Here is a 25562-nt window from a genome sequence, read left to right as displayed (position 1 = left end):
TATTTTATGTGGGATTCTACAATTATTTTTATGAGGAGTTCTACAACCTTTTCTACCTTAGTAATAATTTAATAAGACTTATCTTATTTATTTGCTTGATAAGTTACCTGATAGATAATTTTTTGTTTGTTTGTTAAAGCGAAGTTTTGAGATTTACACTTTATTCTTACGCTCACTTAACATAAAAAGGCACAAACAGCGCGCAAACCAAGTGTACAGGAAACCTTCATCTTTAAATTTTTCTCGGCTTTTTGATAAAAAAGCGACGTTTTAAAACAGCTATATTTTGCTATCGCTTACAAGAAAAAATTATAAAAAATTGTTTAAAATAAAATGTTTCTGGTTGCGTCCAGATATTCGTTGAAGCGGTTTTTTTTAACATAAAAATTGTAAAATTTGTCTATAGAGCTTAATTATTTTGAAATAACTAATAACCAATCAACCTTGCAATAAAGAATCAAAAAATAATAAAATTTTGTTATAAGAGACATTTAACGAATTTTATACGAACGGAGCACTTCTTCACTGAAAAACCAATACAACGTCAGAATGTTATAAAACGAAATAATTTACGTTAGTATAATTAATCAATACAATAAGTTTAATTAATTATATAAGAGCATCTTTATTATAACTTTGCTATAGTTCAGGAGGATAGGGGCCAGTTCAGGAGGATAGGGGCCAGTTTAGGAGGATAGAGGCCAGTTGTAGGAAAATACTTTCATAGGCCTAATTTTGAAAAGGCTTTAGTAAAATTTAAAACTGGGCAGTACGTCTGCAATTATTCTTAAAACTTATAGAATAAGACATAAAGCTTATGGTTGATATAGCTGATAGAAGTTGATTTAGTAGAGAGGAATACTATCCTAACTATAATCCGAATCTTGCTGGTGTCCTCTTTGGAGTAGAATCTTTTCTGCCAGGTGTGGCAATAGGAGTTCTAAGAATAAAAAGCACAAATTTTAAGCAAAAGACATTTTTCGGCGTATTAAAAAAAAAAAAACTTTACAGTATCTGAAAATATTTTTTTCTCTATCAATCTGTAAATCATATTAATATCATACAGAATAATAAATAACCTTGGTATAGGGGTTAGCTTCGATAACTTTTCTTCTTTTCTTGCCTTAATTATGTCACTGGCTTCTTTCATTTCTAATTCCATTTTACGTTTTGCTTCGTTTCCTTGGCGACGTTTTTCCTAATTTAAACAAAATATGGTTTCGTAAAAAGTAAAAAATTATAAAAAATAATGACTACGACACAATTTCTTACTTACTGTTCTAGATAGTCCTGATTCTTTTATTGAAAAAAACATGGGACCTAATTCTGCCAACCATTCGCCGTCTACTGCTGTAACACATTGCATAAACTCCTATGAAAAGAAAAATATATTTTTCTTATTAACACGAAAACACACACGCAAGCATAAAATGCATAAAATAAACAACAACAGCCATAGTTAATACAAGCAAAAGTAATTAACTGTCATTTTTCAAAACCCATAATACGATACTGTAACTTTTACGGACATTACATTTTTAGTTTTTTATGATTTTTAGAAGAATACGAATTTTTTTTCCTATTTGCACATTTTTTTGAATATCCACCTCCTCAAGACCGTGGGGCTAATTCAGCCACACACACACACACACACACACACACACACACACACACACACACACACACACACACACACACACACACACACATGTTACAAAACTCTCTCAACACTTCAATTCGAACTTTAACTGGCAACCCTTGTGTGCGGTGATAAAAGTTTATGCTCAAAATGAGTCTATTAAAATAATTGAGGTAAATTAAATAAAGTAACAAATAAAATTCGGATATTTGATAATAGAAAACAAATAATACTCATTAATAAATACGTTAGCTACAACATTCCACTACCAGTATGTCAACATTAATCATCGCGGCAAACGTTCATGAAATTAATGCGAACGTGAAAGAAACGTGCCAAAAAAGGTAACGTGAACAAATCGTGATCTTTATTTTAGCGGTTTAAAAAGTTATTTTTTTTGTATCAAATATGATACTTATAAAATCTGATACTTAACATTAAGTTATATTAAAATGTTAGATTAAATAAAGTTTTTAAAGTTTTATCTTTCTCTTTGCGAAATTAAAAAATAACACGATCACTAAGAAATGACTTAATGGTAACATGCAAATAAATAGGCGCTACAATTTCCGCTAATGACATTAAAAAGTAAACAGAAAGCGAAACTTTGAAAATATGCAAGCAATTCAAAAAAATAATCATAATTAATAAATAGTTTAAGACGTAGATATATTTAAAGAATTCTATTGTATACAAGCAACTTAGTTACTGGGAATTAACTGGAGCTTAACAAATTTACATCGGAGATTGGTTTATTAATGAATCATGAAAACTGGGTAAGAAATCAATGATATTGTTTAGCTTCTGTGATGAATAAAAAATGAACTTTTGTAGTTAACGTTTCGTAAATATTTTAGCGAAGTTAGATATCGAAAGTCCGGAATAAGATATACATACGCAAAGCTTTCATTCAAGAATTTTAATTACCTCAAATGTCCAGTAAGAACGGTTTCTACAACCTCTAATTTGTTTAATTACGCAAGAAATTAAAAAAAAAAAAAAAAGTAATAAAAATCAATTTTGAAATAATAAACAAACAAAAAACAATTAAAATTATTATCAAACGAAGAAATAAATTATCAGTAACGATAGGTCAAGCGTATTATCCAAACACTTTCTGTATTTCTTTGATATAGAAAGGTGTTTCAATCGCTTAGATTTGTTTACTTAAATTCGTTACATATTTATATTTAGAAATTTTTGTATATTAGAAAATTGTTTTAAAAAAACTCGAGAACATTTTTATAACGATATTTATGTTTTTTAAACATTTTTAAATTGATCACGTAAAAATACTTAGAAATGATTCTAGCAATTATTATTTAAGCGTGTTTTAACCAAATTTAACTTTTAATATTCAAGAAAAGCAGTAGAAATTTTCGTGTACGTATTTTTTTTAAGTAATTTATTTAAAAAAAAAAAATTTAAGTTACATAAAATAATATTTAATTATACTATGTATGTAATTGTAAATTAAAGAAACTTAAAATAACTGCTAAAAATAAATATTTCCGAACAAATATTTTTTTAATGACGTCTCCTACAGCAAAAGCTTTTTATGCATATCGAAACTAGGCACATTAAAACATTATGATTTATAGTCTCAATAAAAACCAGGCCAAACAATCCAAATGAATATATATTTGTCAAAATAGGATTGTAAAAAAGAAAAAAAAATCAGAGCACGCAATTGAAAGTTGTATCGCAAGCAAAAACTTCAAGGTACGAGTTTCATTTTTACGAATCTACTACTTTCTACTGCAAATTGAAAAAATCTTCTTAAATTTTTATTTTACGTAACTATTAAAGATAGACGCCATTTTTTTTTATTGTTATTAGTTTTAACAATCAAAAGTAACACTGGATAATAAAAAAGGCGCGATTAGAAAAAGTTTGAACAATTACGAGTTTAAACAAAGCGTAGGCTATATTTGTTCAACTTGCGTTAAATTTATATCGAAACTTTAGGTGTTTTTCTACCCACTGGCTAAAACACCTCCACAAATTAAAAAAAAAAGGTTTATAAAACACGTTAGAAAATATTCATTTTTTTTTGTTAAATCTAGACCTCAGCTGTATTGACAAAATGACTCAAATCGCTTTGAACACAAGTGAATTTCTTAGAAGTAGTAATATGGAAGGCGATTGTAAAATTTACGCACACACAGGAAACATAGCAAACTGGAATAACTTAAAAACAAGAAGAACAAACGACATACCCGCTAATGAATTGTATCAAAGTTTACTGCGCGTATTTGGAAAATGGTCTGAAGTAAGTGGGCCTCTAGGCCAAGGAGAGGTAAGATTTAAACTTAAAAAATTTTAAACATAAAATTTTACTAAACACTGTTCTTTTTTATTAAAAAAACAAAAAACTGTCTTATTTAATTTCATTTTAAAAAGAAAATGTTTGAGTTTAGTTTACTAAACAATAAAAATAATTTTATAAAAAACGTAAAAATGTCAACTTGAACTTTGGACTATAAAAACAATTCAAAACCACGAGGATATTTGAGTACTTTGACTTTTATTGTATAAGTAAAACCACATTAAAAAAGGAAGTAAGGGCACATTTGAAAAAAGAACAACAATGTATAATATGAAAATACTTTGAATATGAATGAACTTTTTGAATAAATACTTTAATAAATGTAGAATAGAACAATTTTTTCCAAAAAATGTTTTCATTCTTCTGATTAAAACCGATTTCAAAATGATTCTAATTTTAAAATTCAGATCTACGTTAATTGTTCAAATGCAGAAAAAATGGATATCAACGAGAGAGGCTTGCTTAAAGTTACTGCTAAGGTATTTTTGCATACGCTTAAAGTTGATGCTTTAAGAGAAGCTGTCAACATTACCCTGATGCAGCTCGGTGTTAGCCATTTAGATAGTTTGTATCTAGCCCTACCTCCGATTGATGAAAGTACGCCTTTTAATGAAGCCATTCTTCCTTTTTGGGAAGAAATGGAACGCTTAAGAGATGCAGGAATCTCTACTCAGATTTCCTCATGCGATCTCGACAAAGAAAAGCTCGAATCACTTATCCGCATGGTTAGGATTAAACCAGAGGTAAATCAGGTCAATTTGACGTCATGTTGCCACATGCCTGAAGATCTGGTGGCTTATGCTAAAGGTATGCAATCAAAAATGAAATAAATTTCTTAAACTTTTGCTTTTAAAAATGTATAATACGAATTTTTCTTTCTTTCATGTGCTAGAACGTTAAGGCCACGTCTTTTTTTGTATTTACAAAAACTTTCTTTTATAGAAGCCAACGTGGTGTTGCATACACATGGAGACCAATCAGTGATGTTGCCGGAAGAAACATTGGATCAATTAATCCATACAATTCAACCTGCTGATAAACGGCAATACTCAACAGAGTATGTGGTTCGTTACGCTGTCGTGGTTAAATGTAGAGGGGTAATTAAAGGCAAAGGTTACATAGCTGTTTTAAATGGTAAAGATCCACAATAGATCTTTCAAAAAATATTTAATTTAGTAAATTTTTACTTTTCATGTAAATTGAAAATACAAATTAAAAAAAAATTTAAATATGTATTAATAATGATGATAAATTTAATGACTTATTTATAAATATTGTATATATTATAACTGTGAATTTTTAATTGATGCTTAGTATAAGTCGTTTTTTTTAATTATTTGTTTTGATACAGAAAACAAACAGAACAACAAAACAAATAAATAAACAATTCAATACTACTAATTAAATAAAAATATAAGAATTAACTGTCACTGACGTGCACGATAATATTATTCATAGTATTTTATATTACGCACTAAATTTGCATTAATAACGCTAAGAACAGTCACGCTATAAAAACGTGTGAGTTTATTAAAAATAACTTTCATGCCCACGTCATGTGTTTTGTAAAATGAATACTTTGAATCTATAACATTTAGACTATGATTTGTCATAGTTTGAAACCATAGTCAAATCTATCGTAATGAAAATCCCTTGGAGAAATGCAGTTTTAAATATTCTTAAAGCGTAAGTCAATTATACAAAAACAGCTCCTGGTAATAGTTGCCTTTTTAAAAAAACAACAACAAAAAAACATATCAACTCGTAGAAGTTTTTTAACATAATTACTTGTTAACAATAAACTGTGCTTTCAAGTCGTCTTGTTTAAACTTTAATTTATATTTTGAGTTTTACCTCTATGACACTTGGTTAAAAAATTTTCAAATCTTCCTTAGTTGAAGAATATGTCTTGCTAAAAAGATTTTTGCCGAATTTATTTTATCAAATAAATTATCCAAAGATCAATATTTATGAGTGCATTGTAAAATAAATTAAAATTCACTCAGTGGTATACCATATAAAAATATACCATATAAAAATACTTCACTTGCAGAATGGTGGTATACCTCATTCTGAAGTTTTTTTAAATTCTATCATAAAATGTTTTTTTTTACAATGCATTCACATAAATAATAATTTTTTGAGAATTTATTGTACCCCATATTTTTAAGCAAAAATATCTTCAGGTAAAGTAACTCCTTCGATAATTTATATTAACAACATTAAAACAAATAAACTTAACCTGGCATAGATTTTGGTTAAAACATACATTAATTTTTACTCTCAGTAAAACCGTAGAACTTCATACTATAATATAATAGGCTGAGTGAATAAAAAAAAGCAATTGCTTTTACTCATTAATTGGTCAGTTTTACGTAAATAAAAACTTCAACAGTTTTGCACAAATTTTTATTTACGTAAAGTTAAGCAATTTACTCACTAATTGCTCAGCTTTACGTGAGTAAAAACAAAATTCATAAAATTTTTATTCATGTAATTCATGCTTTTTTTTTTTCACCCGACCTAATGTATGTTATATACACTATAATATAATGTACTGCCAGTAGAACTTTATACTATAATACAATGTACTGTCAGTAGAAAATTGTACTATATTATAATGCTTATTATGAAAATATATGCAATATTTATAAGCATAAACATCACAACAACAAAATAATTCTATTATGCCAATTATATATGAGCGAACTGTACACGAGCGCAGTGTCTTGGAATCATTTTACCGTTTACCGTCGTCTTACTTCATTTTTATGTTGTCACTAGGCTTATCTTGAAGTTCACGCAGTTTTTCAAGCAAGGTCTGCAAGTAAATTAGAGCTGATAAGTTTTTCTTAACTTTCAAGGAGATTTGTTATTGTTCTTTATTTAATTTACCAATAAAAATGGCAGTTTTAGTGAATAAAGGTTTTTTAGTCTGTTGAGATTCTTTAGAAGAAGTTATTGTATTTTTCAGAACATTGTATCTTTTCGATTCGGTTTTTTTTAAACATTTTTTTTAGTCTTTTTCAGAACATTTTAGGCAAGTTTTATTTTATTTTTCAAAATAATTGTAAAAAGCTGAAGCCCTTAGTTCAATTCATTTTATTGTTTACAGATTATTTTTTATTTTGCTTAAAATTAAAAAGATTAACGAGAATAAATTATTTTTAAACAGGTAAAACTGATAGCGATTTGAGTAAATTTTATCAATAATTATTTTTAAGTTGGAATTCCATATATGCTGATCAATTCACTAATAGCTATTGTTGCATTTGCAATTTCATTGTATTTTAACTATGTACAAGAGTTTAACAGATAACTAATAAAATAATTACCAAGAATTGAAAAAACTATTTTTGTTTTGTTTTTGTTACTGCAAACTCAATTTTTGTTTATTAGACAAATAGATAGAATTTAGTAAGTTGTTAATTTTTGTAGATTTGAAAGCAGTAAGTTTTTTTTAATTCTTTAATCTAGATTAAATCAAATATCATTGACTTTGGTTTAGTTTTCAAGCAAATTTAAGCTGATTAATTTGTTTTAGCTTTTAAGGTGAATTGCTGTTGTTCTCTGTTAAATTTTGCAATAAAAATTAGTTTTAATTGGTTGTTATTTTTCTTGTTGGTTGTTATTTTTTTTCGGTTGCTATATTTTTTTTCGGTTGCTATTTTTTTTTTTCGGTTGCTATATTTTTTTTCTAGTTTTATTAGCCTATTTAATTTCTTTTTATTAGAAAAAGTTAGTGCTAGAATAACCGGTAAAGAAGTTTTTTTTAGTACAGTGTTTCTTTTCGATTCAGTTTTGTCTTTAGGCTTTTTTAGAACATTTTAAGCAAGTTTTATTTTTTAAAGTAATTAAAAAGAACTAAAGTGCTATTTAATTACTACAATTCACTTTATTATTTATTTAATTACTACAATTCACTTATTTTTTAGTTATTAAAAACTAAAAAAATTAATAAAGTGAATAGTAGTAATTAAAACTCTCTGTGTCTGTATAAATTTTCTCTTAAAAAAAATAAATAAGGAATATGAAAAATAAAAAAATTCTGCTGGAAGTAGTCAAAAAAGATTGATTATGCTTCTTTATGTTTCTTAGTTTAAAGCAGATGTAGGCAACATCCGTCCCGCTGTGAGAATTGATCCGGCCCGCGAGACGTTTTGAAAAACTTAATTAAAAAATCGTATGCATCTTGAGGTCGGAACTTAAAACAATGGTTTTAAGCACTTTGCATCTCTTGTTGTTAAATAAAGCGTGTTAAAAACTTAAATAATTAAAAAGTTCATTTGTTTAGCTTTCTATTAATTTATAGTTTAATATGCTTTTAAAAAGATTTACTATTCGAATTTCAACTTGTTTGCAACGTTATGTAATTCTTTTATCATTTTATCAAAAAAAAAAGTAAGGTTTCTGTGAGAAGTTCTTTGTTAAAACGACTGGTAAGGAAAGAGTTAAGTTTATCGAACAAAAAGTAGATAGGGAGGATTGTCAGTTTAAAGAAAATTGGACTGAAAAACTCTTTTTTTTTTTTGCATAATGGTAGGCCTATAAATTATATAGGTCTACTATAGCGAATTCATTTCAGTGATGAAAGAATTCAATATAAAGAGGCATTACTCAACTAAGCATTCTATGCTTCACTCACTGACAAGACAAATAAGAAAAGACAAAATCCAGAAGCCTAACGCAAATTTAAGAAAAACAGCAGAAAACAAACAGGGTTAAACTAAGAACACAACTTAATGTTGTGAAGGCTTGTTAAATAGCTCAAAATTCACAAAGTCATTAAAGCCATTTGCGAAAGAAAATTTATCAAGGAGTGTATGTTAGAAGTTTTCAGTGTTTGTCCTGAAAAAAAATAAATTTGAAAAAATTAGTTTGTCAAGACGAATTGTTGTCCGACGTATAGAAACGATGGCTAATAATATAAAAACAAAATTGACTGATCGTATGGCTGGTTTTAAGTCATTTTCCATAGCATTAGACGAGAGCACCAATTTTTCTGACACAGCTAAACTGGTTATATTTATTCAAAGTGCTGATAAAGAGTTCACTGTTACTGAGGAATCAATATTCACAAGTTTTGGCTTGCCATGGTCAAAATTTGTTGGAGTATGCACAGACCTTCTATGGTCGGTTTACGTAAAGAATTGAAATTTTGAATGAAAAAGTAAATGAATTAAATGTGCAAAAACATGATTTGATATTGCATTATCCATTGCATTATCCATCAAAGGAGCTTGTGTTATAAGTCCGTTCGACTCCAGAATATTATAAATGTGGTAGTAAAAACCATCAATTTTATTCGATCCCAAAGGGCTTAACCACTGTCAGTTCAAGGCTTTTTTGGAAATATCAACCGAATATGAAGACGTAACATATTATTGTGAAGTAAAATGGAAAATGCCGAAACGGTTTTTCGAGATGAGAAATGAGATTGCAGATTTTATGCAAATAAAAGATAAACCACTATCTGAATTGAGTGAAACCACTATCTGAATTGAGTGTTTAAATGACAAGATTATGCATTGTAGTACATTCTTTGTTAAATTAAAAGTAATTGATGTTATTAAATCTCGCTGCTGATAAAAGTAAAGAGCAGTGTCTTGCCTTCATCAGAAATAACTAAAACAAACTGAGAAAGGAGTGGTATGATGCCTTACATGAACATGTAAACAACCTTGAAAACGATAATGTTAGACCAGGATGTGTTATGAGTTGTCATCAACTAAGTTAACATCAACTTAAAAGTCTTTAAAAGAAAACTTTGAAGATACTACGACTATAATTAAACAATATGGTTACCAGATCTTTTTATTAATTTTGCCTGCAACATAATATAGTGACGTGAGATAACTGAAAAAATACATAAATGTATTTTCAAATGTTATTATTTTATAGTTTTTCATAAGTATGCTTACACGTGTAATATAATAAATGCTTATAGTTTATAAAATGTGTTTATAAAATATAATGTTTAAAAGTTTATATTCTGTTTTTTCTATGTTTTAAAAGAGGTATTTCTTAGTGTGTAGAGAAAGATTGTTTTCCTCGCCACTCAAGCAATTTTACTAAATTGCGATATAACTTGGCACTTTTTAGTGCCAGGCTGTCTTAATTTCTGTTAATTATTTTTTACTTAATACAATTTGGAACTAACACTAATATGAATCTTACTATAATTAGTATCATCAAACATCAAACAGATGCCATTTTTTATACTTTAATTGAAGTACAAGTTTACGTATATCTACTTTATATTATACTCTTCTCTTTATTTCTGATTATTTTCAGATATTCTACGATATCACGACTGATAAGTTAAAGATTATTATAATAACTTTTTAATTATTAGTTTCTATGACTACTTATTAGATTATTATCAAGTTTGTTATATATATTTTAATTTTTAATATTAGTCACTATATTATTTTTACAAATCAAATTTTATTAAATTTTTGTAAGTGATTATAATTATCCTAAAATTGAATGATTTTATACTTTTTTTATACATAATTGTATTCTCTTTTTTTAGTTGTCATTGTTTTATTAATTTGGAAACTGTTGAAACATGGTTTTAATTAAGGAAATTTATATGATGTGGAATTTACTGTGTTAATCATTAGTCAACAGTTATGAAAAAACTGAAATTCTAAATAATTAAGGTAAAGAAAATTTTGTTTAGTGGTAACATTACAAAGCCAATTTTAATGCTTAGTCGTGCTACTTTGTGCTACAATATTGTTTTTGTCGTTGTCATTAACAATAATAACGTGAGTTAAGCTCATAATGATTTTTTGTATATCTTAAGCTTTTTTTAACACAGTGCCTTGGAAACACTGCCTTCTCTTTAATGAAGATTTATTATTAAAAGGGAGCATTATTAGAACACTTTGTTATTACTAAGCTCTTATGTATTTCTTGGTATCATAACTGATTATGACTATGTAAAAGAAATATTTTACAAGTCGCTTATTAATTCATTATTTATGAATCCCAGTTTTAATTTACGATTTTTAAAAAAAAATTTAAATTTTTTTAAAAATATTAATAACTAATAATTACAGAATAAATGATCAAATTGTTTGATTATAATGATAAAAATTTAATCTACTTTAAGTTACTGTTCTGAAGAGTTAGGGCATTAAACAAATTAAATATGAGTGCAGTGTGTGTAGTGCTTTGCTGTTAAATTAGCCGACTATTTTCATTTTTTTTTTTTAATACTTAATTTTCCCAAAGTCAATTAAAATTATGTAAAAAACTTTTTTTTTTAAATTTAAGATGATAACTTTGTTTTGTTTTTTTAATTTTTCTTCCAGGTATTGGCAGGCTGTACTTGACTTTCCATGCTGTTGTAACTGATTTTAAAAAGAATCTAATTACTTAAGTTACATAACTTAAGTTATGTGGTCTTTTTGTGTTGTTAACGAAAAGCCAAGACATAAATAAAAGCAAGCAGAACTAAAAAGATTATATGCAGATAAATTTGTATTTTATTTAATTTCTCAGATTATATATCAAGTTTAATTGATATTAACGATTTATTTACTAATAATCCGTATAGAATTTATAAGCAACTACCAGTAAGCAATTGTACAGGGTGCTTACAGCTATTTGCTTATAAATTCTATTTATTTTAAGTCATGATTTTCAAATGAAATCATTTAACTTCATTTAACTTTGCTGGAACCTTAATATTTGTATAAAATTAAAACTCATAGGATACATAACTGATATTGATACATAACTGTATCAATCAATTATATTTCCAGAGGCAATTGAAACTAAATGATAAAAATTAACAACACTGCAAAATATAAAAAAATAACTTTAGAAATTTTTTAATGTCTTTGATTAATTGTTGAATAAAAAATGTATAAAAATTCAAAAGTTTAAGTGTAAAAAGTGCAGTAAACCTTTCAATAAAAGCTAATCTACTGAAAACCAGGTTTGGAAAAAAAAAAAAAAAAAAAAAAGCAAAATTAGTTAAAGGTCTAATAATTAGGAAAAAAGACCAAAACTGTTTCTTATAAATTATAGTTATTTTTAATTATAGTTAATTTTCGTAATTGTAGTCAATCATAAACTTTAAAAAATAGAGAACCTAATTGTAGACACCAAACAATTCAAAATACTTAATCATGGACCTTAGTGAAGTCTTGAAGTCTTGTTTACAACACAAAACTTAATTTATTTTAAATCAAAAACAATAATATGTAATTACCCTAGACGTCATAATAAGTTCATGGTACACAACATAATCAGGTGAGTAACCCATGCCATACAACGCACTGCTTGGATGCAAATTACAGGGCATTCCATTACGTAAATTTGCATATTCTCCTATACCCTAAATGATATTTTTAAGAAATAATAACTCTGTTGTAGTGTTAGTTTATCAGCTCAATTAAAAAAAATTCAAAAACAAAAATATTATTCCTGAAATTTGTAAAATATCTATTTCAAGATAGTATGCCTTTAAAAGATAAAAAATACTATTTCTGGTATAATGTGAATCTCAAGGTAGCGTGTTAGTATAAAAGTGTGCTAAATGCTTAAATTAACATTCTTAAAATAAGACTTTTCTTTATTTCTTTTATTGTTAATGTATACTTTTCAACCTGTGCAAACAGATCTAAAAATTTAATGAAAATGTGCAATAACAATATATGGTACACACATAGTACATGTACACATGGTACACACACAGTACATGTGTTAAACATAAAATTTGTACAGTAAAACAGGTACAATATATGGTACACACATGGTACATCATATAGTACATCTACACACATGGTACATCAGGCTTTTAGTAAATAATAACAAAAAAAAAAGTGAAAATACAAATTTTAGAAAACACTTGAAATATTAGAAGTTGGCATTATGGATTTAAGATGTCTGATTGGATTTTGTTTAACATGTTTAAAATTATAATTATTTCACAGGATACAACAAAGAATCAACTTAACAACCATAACAACTTGTCTATAAATATAAATAAATATAGAAGTTGTTTTAACTTCCAACTCTAATAAAGGCTGCAAGCAACCATTATTAGAGTTGGAAGTTACTGGAAGAGAAAAGATGAAGTTTATGGAGCAAGATAATGATTAACAGACAACTTAAAAGATTACAAATTATATGAATCAGGAAAACAAAATGAATGGTGCAAGTTCCAAATAACTGATGTTATTGGAAAAAAACTAGACAAATAAAAATTTTGAAATTTCTATGTAAGGTCATCTTTAAAATATAAAAGTTTTATTTTATTTGTTTTCATTCATTTTTTAGATTTTAATATTCATAACTTATATAATTTATTTATAATTTAACACAATATTAATAATTTATTGTCAAATTGATTCATTATAAAAATTGTTAAATTATTTTATTATTTATTTATATTTAGTATTATTATTGTTTTATTTTTTAATTTAATTTTTTTATTTTATGTTTTATAATGTAAATGTTTTGATGGTTTTTTTAAAATCATAATATATAAGTTTGAAATGCACAAAAAACAAATTGTTTTTTACAAAACATATATCATAAGGGATAGTGAAAATCCACATAACATTGGATACAACATATCTGACTAATGTAGCCAAATAATTTTGAACATATAAATTAATAACCTTAACACCTATTATCTATTGTTGACAATACAAAGAACATGAATAAAACTCTCTATGCCAAAATGAGCCAAAAATCTGTTGAAATGAAAAAATATAAAGTTTTAACTATCTCCTGTAAAAGTATCTCTTGTGCATTACTGTAAATATGCAGTATTATCCAATGCTAGTTACATGTATTTGCATTATTCCCATGATGCTTTGCTTACAATAATTAAAAGATTTTTTAAAAACAAACCTTTAGTCTAGCAGATTGATGGAAATATGCTGAACAAATAGTCTTACGCACTAAATCGTGGTTGAAAGCGCATGAACTAATTGTCATTTTTAAAGTTTTCATAATGTCTTTTAACTGTGAGCGTACTTCACGAACCTAGAAATTGTTATCACAAATCTTTACCTTTGTGTGTGTGTGTGTTTATATATATATATATATATATATATATATATATATATATATATATATATATATATATATATATATATATATATATATATATATATATATACATACAGCGAGAGAGAGAGAGAGAGCATATTAAACAGTGTAAAAAATTCATTAAATAATTATAAAAATAATTAAATTTGAAGCTAAATTGTTTACTTTTACCTCAGTTTATTCTATATATTATTATATTTAAAAAATAAGAAGACAAAGCCAATACATTAAAAATAAAAACAATAAAAGTTTATATATGTGTATTATGGTTTTATAAATATCAAAAAGCAAGTCAACATTCGAAATAAAAAGCCAGTAGAGTCCTAATTGAGACAAGTACACTAACCTTTTTAAAGCAACCAATGAAACTCTATATGTATTTATTATATATTTATGTATTATTATACATAAATATATAATAAATTATTGTAATTGTCTCAATTAGGACTCTACTGGCTTGTATGAAAAAAAAAAAAAAACAAGTATGTATACCTTTTTCATAGCTTTAGGATGTATGAAATGTTCTTTACACCATGTACCAGAATACCTATAAGAATAAAACAGAACATGAATTTAAATAGAGTATTCGTTTTTAATCATTTTTTAAATAAGTAAATCTCCTTCAACACTATAAATCAAAAACACCTAGGACAGACAAGATATCAACTATGGTATTATAAATCCAAAACACATAGGACAGAAAAGATATCAAATTTAATATTATAAATCCAAAACACCTAGAATAGAAAAGATATCGACTACAGAATTATAAATCCAAAACACCTAGGACAGACAAGTTATCATCTACACGATTATTTTATTATGGTCATATAGCTCTAAGTTTTCAGTAAAACTAAAAAAAAACTTTGAAAACAAAAATTAGAACTTTATATCTAGAATAAAATATATAGTTATATGATAAAAAAAATTATTAATAACCTTTAAAATTTTCAATTTATACTAGGACAGACAAGTTATCATCTACATTTTGACTTAAATAATATTTAGTATAGTTATGTAACTTATATCAGAAACATATCAGAAATTTAAAAAATACAGTAACCATCAATCCCTTATCCCCATTTTAGCTTTTTATATTTATTTTAGCCATTAAATTAAAATACTTAATAAAATAATACTGAACACAAGTTTTAACAAAATTCATAAAATAAAATACAAATACTAAACATTAAATTGAAGTGAATTAAAAAGCTAGTGAAAAATATTTAAAAAAAAAAGAAGTTTTTTTTGTTTTTTTGTAATTCACCTCTCCAAGGCTGAGAAGGCCACTAAAGATGAGGGAGTTTATTTGAATGGAACTCTTTGTCCACTTTATTTTAACATTCTATTGCAGTTTTTAAAGTTTGTCCTGTGTCTTAAAGAGTTCAAATCAAAGGCTACAGTTTACCTTTTTAACAAGTCGCATCAAATTTTTAAAGCAAATATTTAAAAGCAGTCACAATATGCTGTTACCATGGCACAATTGTTATTAACTTTTTATTTATACTTAATACCCTATTTCAACATTTATTCCATGCTTTAATATCCTATTTATTTTATCACATGAACTAAATTGTATTTAAACATTTTGATTGGTCAATGAAATACATCGATTTTGATTGGTCTATAAAATACATTTCAATGATTAAGTTGAAGCTCTTTTAAAAGTCATTCGTAATTGTTACTATTTCCAGTCCTTCACTATAAGCAACCTTATAGATAGATAAATGATACAGAACAGCAAGGTATGAAGCACTAAACAATTAAATATTTTTAGAGGATAATATTTATTATTATAACAGGCTTGTTAATAAGATAACTTTTAAGACGGAAAAACTTAAACCTTTCAATAATTTAAGGGTTAGAACAGTAGCTCTGTCCTTTCTACAATATCTAAAGTTTTTGAGAAAATAATGCATTAACAAATTAGTGATATCTAGAAGAAGGCAAAATATGTAGATTTCATTTTCCTAACTTTTCTCTAAAATGAAATTTCCCTGACTTACCGATGTAAATTTAACAAATGTAAAAATTAAAAGGCAACAGATAAAACTCACATAATTTTACCCAAATATTAGAATTTCTCTTAAAAACTGTTTACTTTAAATTAATTAACACTTTTAAATAAAAAAATAAATTAAATATGAAATGAAAAAAATAAATTTACTTTTTAGTCTCTATTAAGCAAAAAATTATATATATATATATTTTATTACTGGGTCCATCAAAATTCCCTGACTTTTGCAAAATTTAATAAATTCCCTGAATTTTCTCTGACTTTTTAACATAGTTTAAAACTTCCCTGACTTCTACATGTTTTCAAGGTTGCTGGCCACCCTGTTATTATGCAATCACCAATGGTTTTAGATTTAAAGGTTCTACAGAATCAGCTGTTAAAATTTTTACTGATAGCATGTGAAAAAGCATTGATAATGAACATATTGTCAGAGCTGTATTTATTGACTAAGGTCTTCAACACCACCTTACAGGTCTGTTTTTTAAGTCACCATTTGAAATAAATGGTTAAGCATTATAACTCATAATTGATTGTTTTTTTGACAGAACCAAGCTTGTCACATTCGATGGGAAAGTGCCAGAGTTTCAAAAAATTAGAAAAGGATTTCTGCAAGGTTCAATGATGTATCAGACATCTTAAAACACAGCTTGAATAAAATTAAATTATGAATGAAAAACTAATAATATACTTTAGTGTAAATTAAATAAATTAGAATTTTCTATTCATAACTTAAAATATTTATTTAGAATACTCACCCATTTGCCTTCCATTGTTGATACACGTGCAGATATGATAAATGATCACTTTCTGGGACTTGAAATTTCTCTCTAGCTGTATCACTTTCCTCTTCACGACCTCTTGGTCGAGAAAATATAGATGGCACCGATAGCATTGATACTATTGTCTAATATATAAAAATAAGTTTAACATTAAAGAATAAATATTTCTTAAATATTTCTTATTTCTTATGTTATTACCTTTTATTTATTAGTATATAATATATAACATATAATACATACATACAGTTATATATGTATGTATGTATGTATGTATGTATGTATGTATGTACGTATGTATGTATATATATATATATATATATATATATATATATATATATATATATATATATATATATATATATATATATATATATATATAAGCTATATTTATCATTATATACCTGGTTGTTAATATTTGTTAATTTTTATACTTGTCTTTTTTTTTTCTTTCTGAATATTTTTAAACTGTTAATGTATAAATAATAAAATAAAAAATATAAAAAAAGTTAAAATGCTGATGCTGTTTTGGGTACACTGAGCTCAGTTGTGAAAATGCTTGATTCTGGCTGTTAAATGCTCAATTAAATCATTTACTTTTTAAAAAATTTATTAACAAATATATATACAGATTTAGCAATTTCAATTACACTGTACATTCAAAATAAATGTACAGTATAACCGAAATTGCTAAACTTGCATATCTACTTTGTAAATGAATTAATTTAACATTTAACAGCTCAAATCAAGCACTTTTACAACTGAGCTCAGTGTACTCAAGACAACACCTTTTAATAACTATTTTTTCTTTTTAAGCATTTATAATATTATTTAAATTTTATTATTTAAAACAACTGTTGAAAACTTGGTCATCTTAAAGGTTCACCCTAAGCAATTACAACAATAATCCTTGCAGTATGCAAAATGACAGCCAAATGTTTTGTTTTTAACTTCTTTTTTTGTTACAACAACAACAAAAACAACAACAACAACAACAACAAGATATTTATTTTCCTCTAAACTTACAATCATATAATTACAATAACAATAAGAATACCTATAGTATTTCTTGAGCAATGTAATAGCAATAAATGTGAACATATTTTTCAATCTGACATGTTTGGTGGTTTACATACAACATTTTCAAAAGATATAATATTATAAATAATAAAATCATAATATAATTATTAATAAGTAAATATAAATAATTGATCACAAGGAAGGAGTCACTCATGCAGAAACCTGATTGAAGAAGTGGCACAAATTAATTATATTAATAATATTAATCTAAAAAATAATAATAACAATAATAACTTTATTCATTAATAGAGCGAAAGCAAAACTAAAAGTATTTATAATAACTAAATAATAGATATATAATAATAGATTATAAATAATAGCAAAAATAATAAATAATAATGACAAAAACAATAAAGTTTCTATAAATATAGTAAGAAGAAAAAGAAAAATAAGAAAACTAAAAAAACTTAATAATAATAAAAAATTAAAATAATTTTTTTTTCAGAATTCGTTTAAATTTATTTTGTTTTAAATAAGAAAATAAAGATAAATTATTTTGAAGTTTTAATTTTTAAACTCATTCACAATGGGCACAAGACTTTGATTCCATTCACTAACATACAATTAATAACATACAATACAGCATACAATTTTAGTATAGAATACAGTTTTTTATTAGTTTATATACCTTAAAGTAAGCAGGATATTTCAGAAATTCTTCAAAGTATGTCAAAAAATAAAAAATAAAATAAAATCTCTTTTTTTTCTTTCATTTTTTTCTCTTATTTCCTAAAATTTTAAACTTTGAAGTAGCTACATTTAGTTTTGCTTTTGCCAGTCTCTTGCTTTTGGCCAACACTGTAAAAGCTTATTGAAAAATCGCTAACAACCCCTTTGTTTATTCAAATTTTTTCTGACTTTACTAGAGAGAATATTTTTTAATATATAATCTGAACCCTGTTGATTGTGCAAAGTAGTGCTAGAAACATAGGTATTAAGCCAAATATTGATTATGTCTAGGGTTTTTAGATTAATGGCAAAAAAAGTTTGTACTTTTGACTATCCAAAGTAAGGAGAAGCTATTTACAAACTAAATTAATTTGAAAAAATTTTCTGGTAGTCGTTACCAAAAACTTAGGATCTGTTACCTAGGGTTGTCAAGTGAATGAGGCTCGTGAGCTTGATCACAAACATGTACCACTTGTTTCATTTCAATTACCTTTTGACCAGATGCTTTTCTCTACGTTTTAGTTTTGAAATTATGCAACAAAAGAATTTCAAGTAGATTGGTTGATAAGTTTCGAATTAAAATTAAATACTTGTTGCTTAGGCAACAAAACTTATTAGTTTTTTTTGAAAAACTGCTTTTATTTTTATATTTTTAATCAGCAACAAATTTTTTGAACCAAATTAAATAACAAATCTGCAGCCATTTTTTTCACAAGCGTACTCTTACAATAATAAAATTGCAGCCATTTTTCACAAGTGTACTCTTTAAATTATAAATGTTGTAAGTTCTTTTCTATATTTTTGAAAAAATAGAAAATACATAGTTTGTGGCAATCCACTTTGCATTGTAAAGACATTTTTAAATGTTAAATATTTTTATCAATTTTATATTAATAGATAATTTTGTAATAAAATTTAATAGATTATGCAATAACTTTTTTATTTATTAGCTTTATTTTTATTTCTTTTATTAAACTTTTCTAATTTCATGTTATTTTATGTTACTTTTTTTACTTTTAAAAATCTATTTACAAAAATAAGATTAAACTTTTCCTTTTTTAAATCAACATTTTGTACTTTAGACTGTAACAAGTTATGTAATTTGCACTGGTTAACTTGTTACTTCAATTTTTTAAATTTATGAAGTAATTAAATTGTGGAAAGGAAAGGTTAAACTTTTTATTACTTGTAAACTTGGAGCGAAAAATTGGTTTAAAAACAATTACATACCAAATTATAAATAATTCCAAAACTGCCAGAGAAAGGTTAAGAAAAAAATGAAGAGGATGGTTTTTGCTTCTAAGACATGTACCAGAAAAAATTTGTGCGTGTTCTGATGTCGTGTTTATGGAAACCGTGCATCATTTTAAATAGCTAATTGTTTAAAAATATCATTTTATTAGTATTGTTCAAAATCAAAACAACTCTGTTATCAAAATAATTAGTTTTAATTGAAATGCCATTTGAAATTGCATTTTCTCGTTGAAAACCCTGGTGTATCAAACAAAATAATTTCTAAAGAGTTGCAGATTGCTTTGAGAACAGTGTAGAGTGTTTTGAAATGATTTAAGGACACTGGTTCAATAAAATATTTGCAAAAATTCGCTATAAAATTCTTAGTTTGGCAAGCAATTTGTGAATGTGGTGAAAGAAGCTCTTGTTTCGTGACTACGGGAACAATTTACACCAAAATATATATAAAAAAATATATCGAGAAACGTCTTTTGCTGTTTTTAAGAACACACGGGTAACCCGTTATTTTGGCCCAATTTAGCATCATGTCATTACTCTGGGACAGATTTAAACTGGCTTAGAGAACATAAAGTAGATTTTGTTGAAAAACACTGCAACCCACCAAATTGTCCCGAACTACGTCCTATTGAAAGATATTGGGCTCTTGTCATAAGAAAACTAAGGTTCAATGTAAAAGAAGCCAAAAACAATGAAGACTTCAAAAATAAATGGATTAGAGCTACCAAGAAAGTCCAGCCGAAGACTGTGCAAAAGCTGATGTCGAGTGTAAAACACAAAGTGCGTGCAATCTCACGTACTAAATTTCACAAACTTTCTTAAGTGAAATTTTAGAATATTAATATATGTACTTTCAAACTATATATAACATTCAATATTGAAATACAATAGTTAAATAAATATTCTTTAAAATTTCCGCGCAGATTTTTTCTGGTACATGTCTTATAACCTGAAAAATTGGCGTAAAATAAATATACAACTAGCGTTTAATATTAAACATTGTGGTGTTTAGTAATCAATATCGTTGAGTTTAGTAATTAACATCATGGTGTTTAATAACAAACATTGTTGTGTTTTTGAATTAATTGAAATCTTTACAATTGTAACTACTTGTAATTTTTATCAGCCTATTAACCTTGAACAGCAAGAACTTGTTTTGGGATGTCAAAAAAGTAATCTTACCAGGTAATTCAATCATCAGCAATTGACTGCCTATTATAGGTACCTTTTACCATTCCTGGTAGCTCTAAAATCTTATTACTTTTTTATAAAATAAAGAAACAAACACCTGTAAAAATTCTAGCAAAAAAATGATTAAAAAAAAAAATTATTAAAAAGTATTTCATACCAGTATTTCATCTGCACAATCCATTTCTGATGAAACAATTAACATTTTTGAGAGTGCTGGATCAAGAGGAAATTCTACCATTTGTCTTCCACTTTTTGTCAATGAACCAGTGTTATCTATTGCACCAAGAACCCACAATTGATACATTGATTGAAGAATATTCTCCTAAAGTGTTTTTTAAGAGTTAAAATTTTTCAAAACCATTTAAATTTTATCATATTTATTATATTTTTATTATTTTATATAACATTTCAAACGATTTCTAACTTGTGGGGGAGGATCCATAAAATGAAACTCAAGTAAATCTTCTACATTTAGCGATTTTAAGAGTAACACAACATTTGCTAAGTTAGTCCTTTGAATTTCTGGAACTGTTGATTGAAGCATTTCATTTTTATACTGATGCTCGGTATATAACCTATAAGCATGACCAGGACCAGTTCTACCTGCTCGCCCTGAGCGCTGATTTGCATTTGCTTGACTGATAGGATAAACTTGAAGAGCATCCATACCTATTCGTGGATTGAATACTTTTAACTTACAATAACCAGCATCTACAACAAAACAAATACCATCAACAGTTAAAGATGTTTCAGCAATATTTGTAGCAACAACGCATTTTCTAACACCGTCTGGTGCTTTTTCGAATATTTTTGCTTGAAGATCAGAGGGTAACTGTGAATAAATTGGCAGAACAGCCAGAGGAGGAACCTCTTTAATTTCACCCAAACGTTCAGAAATCAGATCACAGGTAACTTCAATATCTTCTTGTCCTGGCATAAAAATTAAAATGTCCCCATTTGAAGGCATTAAATGTATTTGAAGCGCTTGTTTAACAGCTGCATCAACATAATCATCACAAACATTTTTACTAAACATAACATCAACAGGGAAGGTGCGACCAGGGATTGTGTAAACTGGCACATTTCCAAAAAAGTTTGAAAATTTGGAAGAGTCCATAGTTGCAGATGTTACAATAAGTTTCATGTCGTTTCTACGTGCTACAACCTACAACCAAATCATTTAAAAGAATTTTATAGAATAAGTATTAAGGAGAGTGGAGTGAAAAGTGGTAGAAACTGCTCACACCTGTATAATCAAACAAACGCAAATTTGTTTCGAAATTCATAATTAAATAAATTATATAATTTCTGAGTTTTTAAATCATTAGTTTATTATCTGCACAGAAACCATGCACAGGTAAAATTAATCCATATAAATAAAATTATGAAAACACTTTGACAAAATAAATTGAAATTAGACAATGTATAAAAGCATTTTCAGTGAGCATATCTTTATTTATATATATATATATATATATATATATATATATATATATATATATATATATATATATATATATATATATATATATATATATATATATATATATATATATATATATATATATATATATATATATATATATAGTTTCTAAAATACTGGGATATCAGAGTTTTAAGTTTCCTAAGTAAGTTATCATCTTCACCTCAGCTAAAGAGTCTTATCTGCTCAAAGAGCATGTATATAAATAATATGTTCAAAATTTAAAAAAATTAGCTGAAAAATTGCTTAAAAGACTGTACAAACTTTTGATTCCCTCTGCTGATAAAAGTTTTTTGTAATGAACAATTAAACAATTTTTCTAGGTGATTCATTTTAGGTGCCGGGTAATGATAACTACAATTAATAATATTGATCAAATTGTGTGGCTGTATTATCAGAAAATTAGATGAATTGTATAGATAAACTTGTATTATAAAAAATTGTGATTTTGGAAAAAATTCTTGTAATGTAATTACAAGAAGTTTTTAATTTTCTTGAAAACTTTTTTTAATTTTCTTGCAATTTAACATTTTTGTAATTTTCTTGAAATTTGATCATTTTGTAATCTTTTTGTAATGTAATTTAATGTATTTTAATAAGAGTTACAAAATAATGATGACCTCTAAACTATTAAGTTTAATACCAACTAAAACACAATAACTTTATTGGATATCCAATAAAAATACTTTTATTGGATATCCAATAAAAGTATTTTTATTAGATACCCAATAAAAGTATTTTCTAAATAAAAACATTTTAAGTATCATTCATAAATATTTATTTTATAAGTCTAAAAGTTCTTCAAAGTATTTTTTAATTAAATTAAACTGGCATCAAATTAAAGATTTAAGGTTGGATGATAAAGTAAAAGTGTTTTAATGAAGTGGAAGTCTGAAAAATGATTTAAATATTCTTTCTGGAAGCTTTATATTTACTTTTGTAAATAATTTGGCTTAAAAAGAAGTTTGTGTTAAACAAATAGTTTAGATGCTTAAATTTTGACTTCAAACCCAAGACCAGCTTTTTTTTTCAAACCTCACCAGATTTAAAATCAAACTAAAAACTTACTTTTTTGCTCAAACTGACATTTATAATGTAAAACTGAAATAAATATAAATATACAACAGTATAATATATATCAACTTAACATATTTGGTAATTTCCATTTAATTCTAAACTATTTAATCATTTTAAAACTAATACAATAATTCTACTATAATTTAACAAAAATGTGACAAACCACAACATAAAAAAATGTGACACACTACAACAAAAATATGATACACCATAACAAAATTTTTCCCATCAAGACAAAATCAGACAACTTGCTTAACTTAAGTTATGGTTTTACATAATGGAAACTTGTTTAACTTGTGTTTGACTATTGCTAATTTATCAACTTCAATATTTTTTTTGCAATAACATAAAGCTAAACTAACATTTTATAAAGTTTAAAAAAAAAATTTAAAAAAATATGTAAAAAATATGTTATAATGTAATAAAAATAGTAATGTAAATAAATGTAAAATATGTAAAAATTGATTTATAATATTATTGCTTAGATTTAAAATAATAAAAATTAAATTATTTATAAAATTAAATGATGATTATAATATGTGTAACATCCCATTCAATAAAATGTAATACCCAATCCAATAAAAATATTTTTATTCATAATAATTTATTATTTGACATTTCTGCAAATGGTAATTTGATCGTTTTAAGTTTTAAAAAAATGTTTTAAAGTGCATGAACAAAAACATACACCTTGAAAAATGTGCAGAAACTATGAATAACAGTGCAACATTTTTTTTTTTAAACTCTACCAAAAATTTTATTTAAATGTTTATGGAAAAATTTACAAAAAAAAAAAAAAAAGTATTGATACAGGAAAAGGTTTTAAAAATGTTACGACTGATTTAGAAAGCTTAGAAAAAAAAAAAATAAAAAAAATAAATGAATTATTTTTTAGATCAAGTTTTCTGTTTGTGTAGTAGAGAATTATAAATAATATATTGTTATCTACCTCTCTTAGTAAACCAAACAAAACGTCAGTATTTAAAGAACGCTCATGAGCTTCATCCATAATAATGCAGCTGTAAGTATCCAAGTCTGATCCTGCTAAGCACTCTCTTAACAAAATTCCATCTGTCATGTACTTGATAATGGTTTTCTAAAAAAATGAAATAGTTAAAAATAAAAAATAAAATTATTTTTAAAATAAAATGGTTATAAATAAATTACTTTTTAGACTTTTTTTTTTAAACGACAGTCATTAAAATTAAACAACTTTTCTCTCATATATATACATTGTAAATATAAAATTCATATGTAAATTGTAAACTAAATGAATATTTTTCTCAATATGTGCAGCTATAATTTTCAAGATTTTTTTTAATCATTGAGAATCAGAAAAATCTATTGAGCATGACTTTGATGATGCATAAATAAATTACATTTGTTGATATAAAAAAAAATAAAAAAAATAGAGATAAAGTAAATGGAAAACCAAAGGAACTTTTTACCAAGGGAGCATAATAATAAATAAAGTTTGAAAAAAAAGTGTTACAATTTAAAAATTGTATTATCAAACAAAAAAGATCTTAATTTGTTGACACAACTGATGATAATAATTAACACAATCATTCCAAACTCAGTAACTATACAAATAATTTTACTCATATAAATTACACTCATATAATTGAAACGCAAAATATTTTATAAACACACATGAATTTTTAAAGATTGCTTAATATAGCTTTTTCAAACATTCTGAAGTTAAATTTTATTTTTATTTTGATAAAAATTTAAATAACAAAAAAAAATAATAAACCTCATTAGTAACATCTTCAAAACGTATAGCATAACCAACTTCATCACCAAGTTTTACTTGCATTTCTTCACTAACACGTTTTGCAACAGACATGGCTGCAACACGACGAGGTTGTGTACATCCTATAATACCGTACTTACTGTAACCATCCTCAAGCAAATACTATAAAAAATAAAATCATATGCATACCTCTCCCTCTTAGGATTAATAAAGTAGG

The 25562-nt window shown here is 25.7% G+C and overlaps 2 protein-coding genes across 3 annotated transcripts in view; one reads left to right on the top strand and one right to left on the bottom strand.

The window, feature by feature from the left end:
* Nucleotides 1-550: 550 nt before the first annotated feature.
* The window catches only part of LOC100208050 (pre-mRNA-splicing factor ATP-dependent RNA helicase PRP16), a 50228-nt gene continuing 25216 nt past the window's right edge, over nucleotides 551-25562 (bottom strand). Inside the window, exons 8-18 of the mRNA XM_065818651.1 lie at nucleotides 25346-25507; nucleotides 24539-24685; nucleotides 21454-22194; nucleotides 21187-21351; nucleotides 16818-16966; nucleotides 14538-14592; nucleotides 13845-13979; nucleotides 12196-12321; nucleotides 1277-1372; nucleotides 1080-1198; nucleotides 551-940 (exon numbers count right to left, since the gene is read on the bottom strand). Of these exons, the coding sequence (XP_065674723.1) occupies nucleotides 871-940; nucleotides 1080-1198; nucleotides 1277-1372; nucleotides 12196-12321; nucleotides 13845-13979; nucleotides 14538-14592; nucleotides 16818-16966; nucleotides 21187-21351; nucleotides 21454-22194; nucleotides 24539-24685; nucleotides 25346-25507 (1965 nt within the window). The 3' untranslated portion in view covers nucleotides 551-870. The remainder of the gene's footprint in view (nucleotides 941-1079; nucleotides 1199-1276; nucleotides 1373-12195; nucleotides 12322-13844; nucleotides 13980-14537; nucleotides 14593-16817; nucleotides 16967-21186; nucleotides 21352-21453; nucleotides 22195-24538; nucleotides 24686-25345; nucleotides 25508-25562) is intronic.
* Nucleotides 2281-5287, top strand: LOC100207837 (glutamate--cysteine ligase regulatory subunit). 2 transcript variants are annotated; one of them, XM_065818654.1, is made up of 4 exons: nucleotides 2281-2415; nucleotides 3706-3938; nucleotides 4376-4775; nucleotides 4911-5287. In XM_065818654.1, the coding sequence occupies exons 2-4, from the start codon at nucleotides 3726-3728 to the stop codon at nucleotides 5117-5119; spliced, it is 822 nt and encodes a 273-aa protein (XP_065674726.1). In that variant the 5' UTR covers nucleotides 2281-2415; nucleotides 3706-3725; the 3' UTR covers nucleotides 5120-5287. The 2 variants fall into 2 exon arrangements, with proteins under 2 accessions (XP_065674726.1, XP_065674725.1); XM_065818653.1 differs by lacking the exon at nucleotides 2281-2415 and adding an exon at nucleotides 3219-3361.

The sequence above is a fragment of the Hydra vulgaris genome, chromosome 15 (genome assembly GCF_038396675.1).
Source record: "Hydra vulgaris chromosome 15, alternate assembly HydraT2T_AEP".
Classification (NCBI taxonomy): domain Eukaryota; kingdom Metazoa; phylum Cnidaria; class Hydrozoa; order Anthoathecata; family Hydridae; genus Hydra; species Hydra vulgaris.
This window is presented reverse-complemented; position numbering and strand designations above follow the sequence as displayed.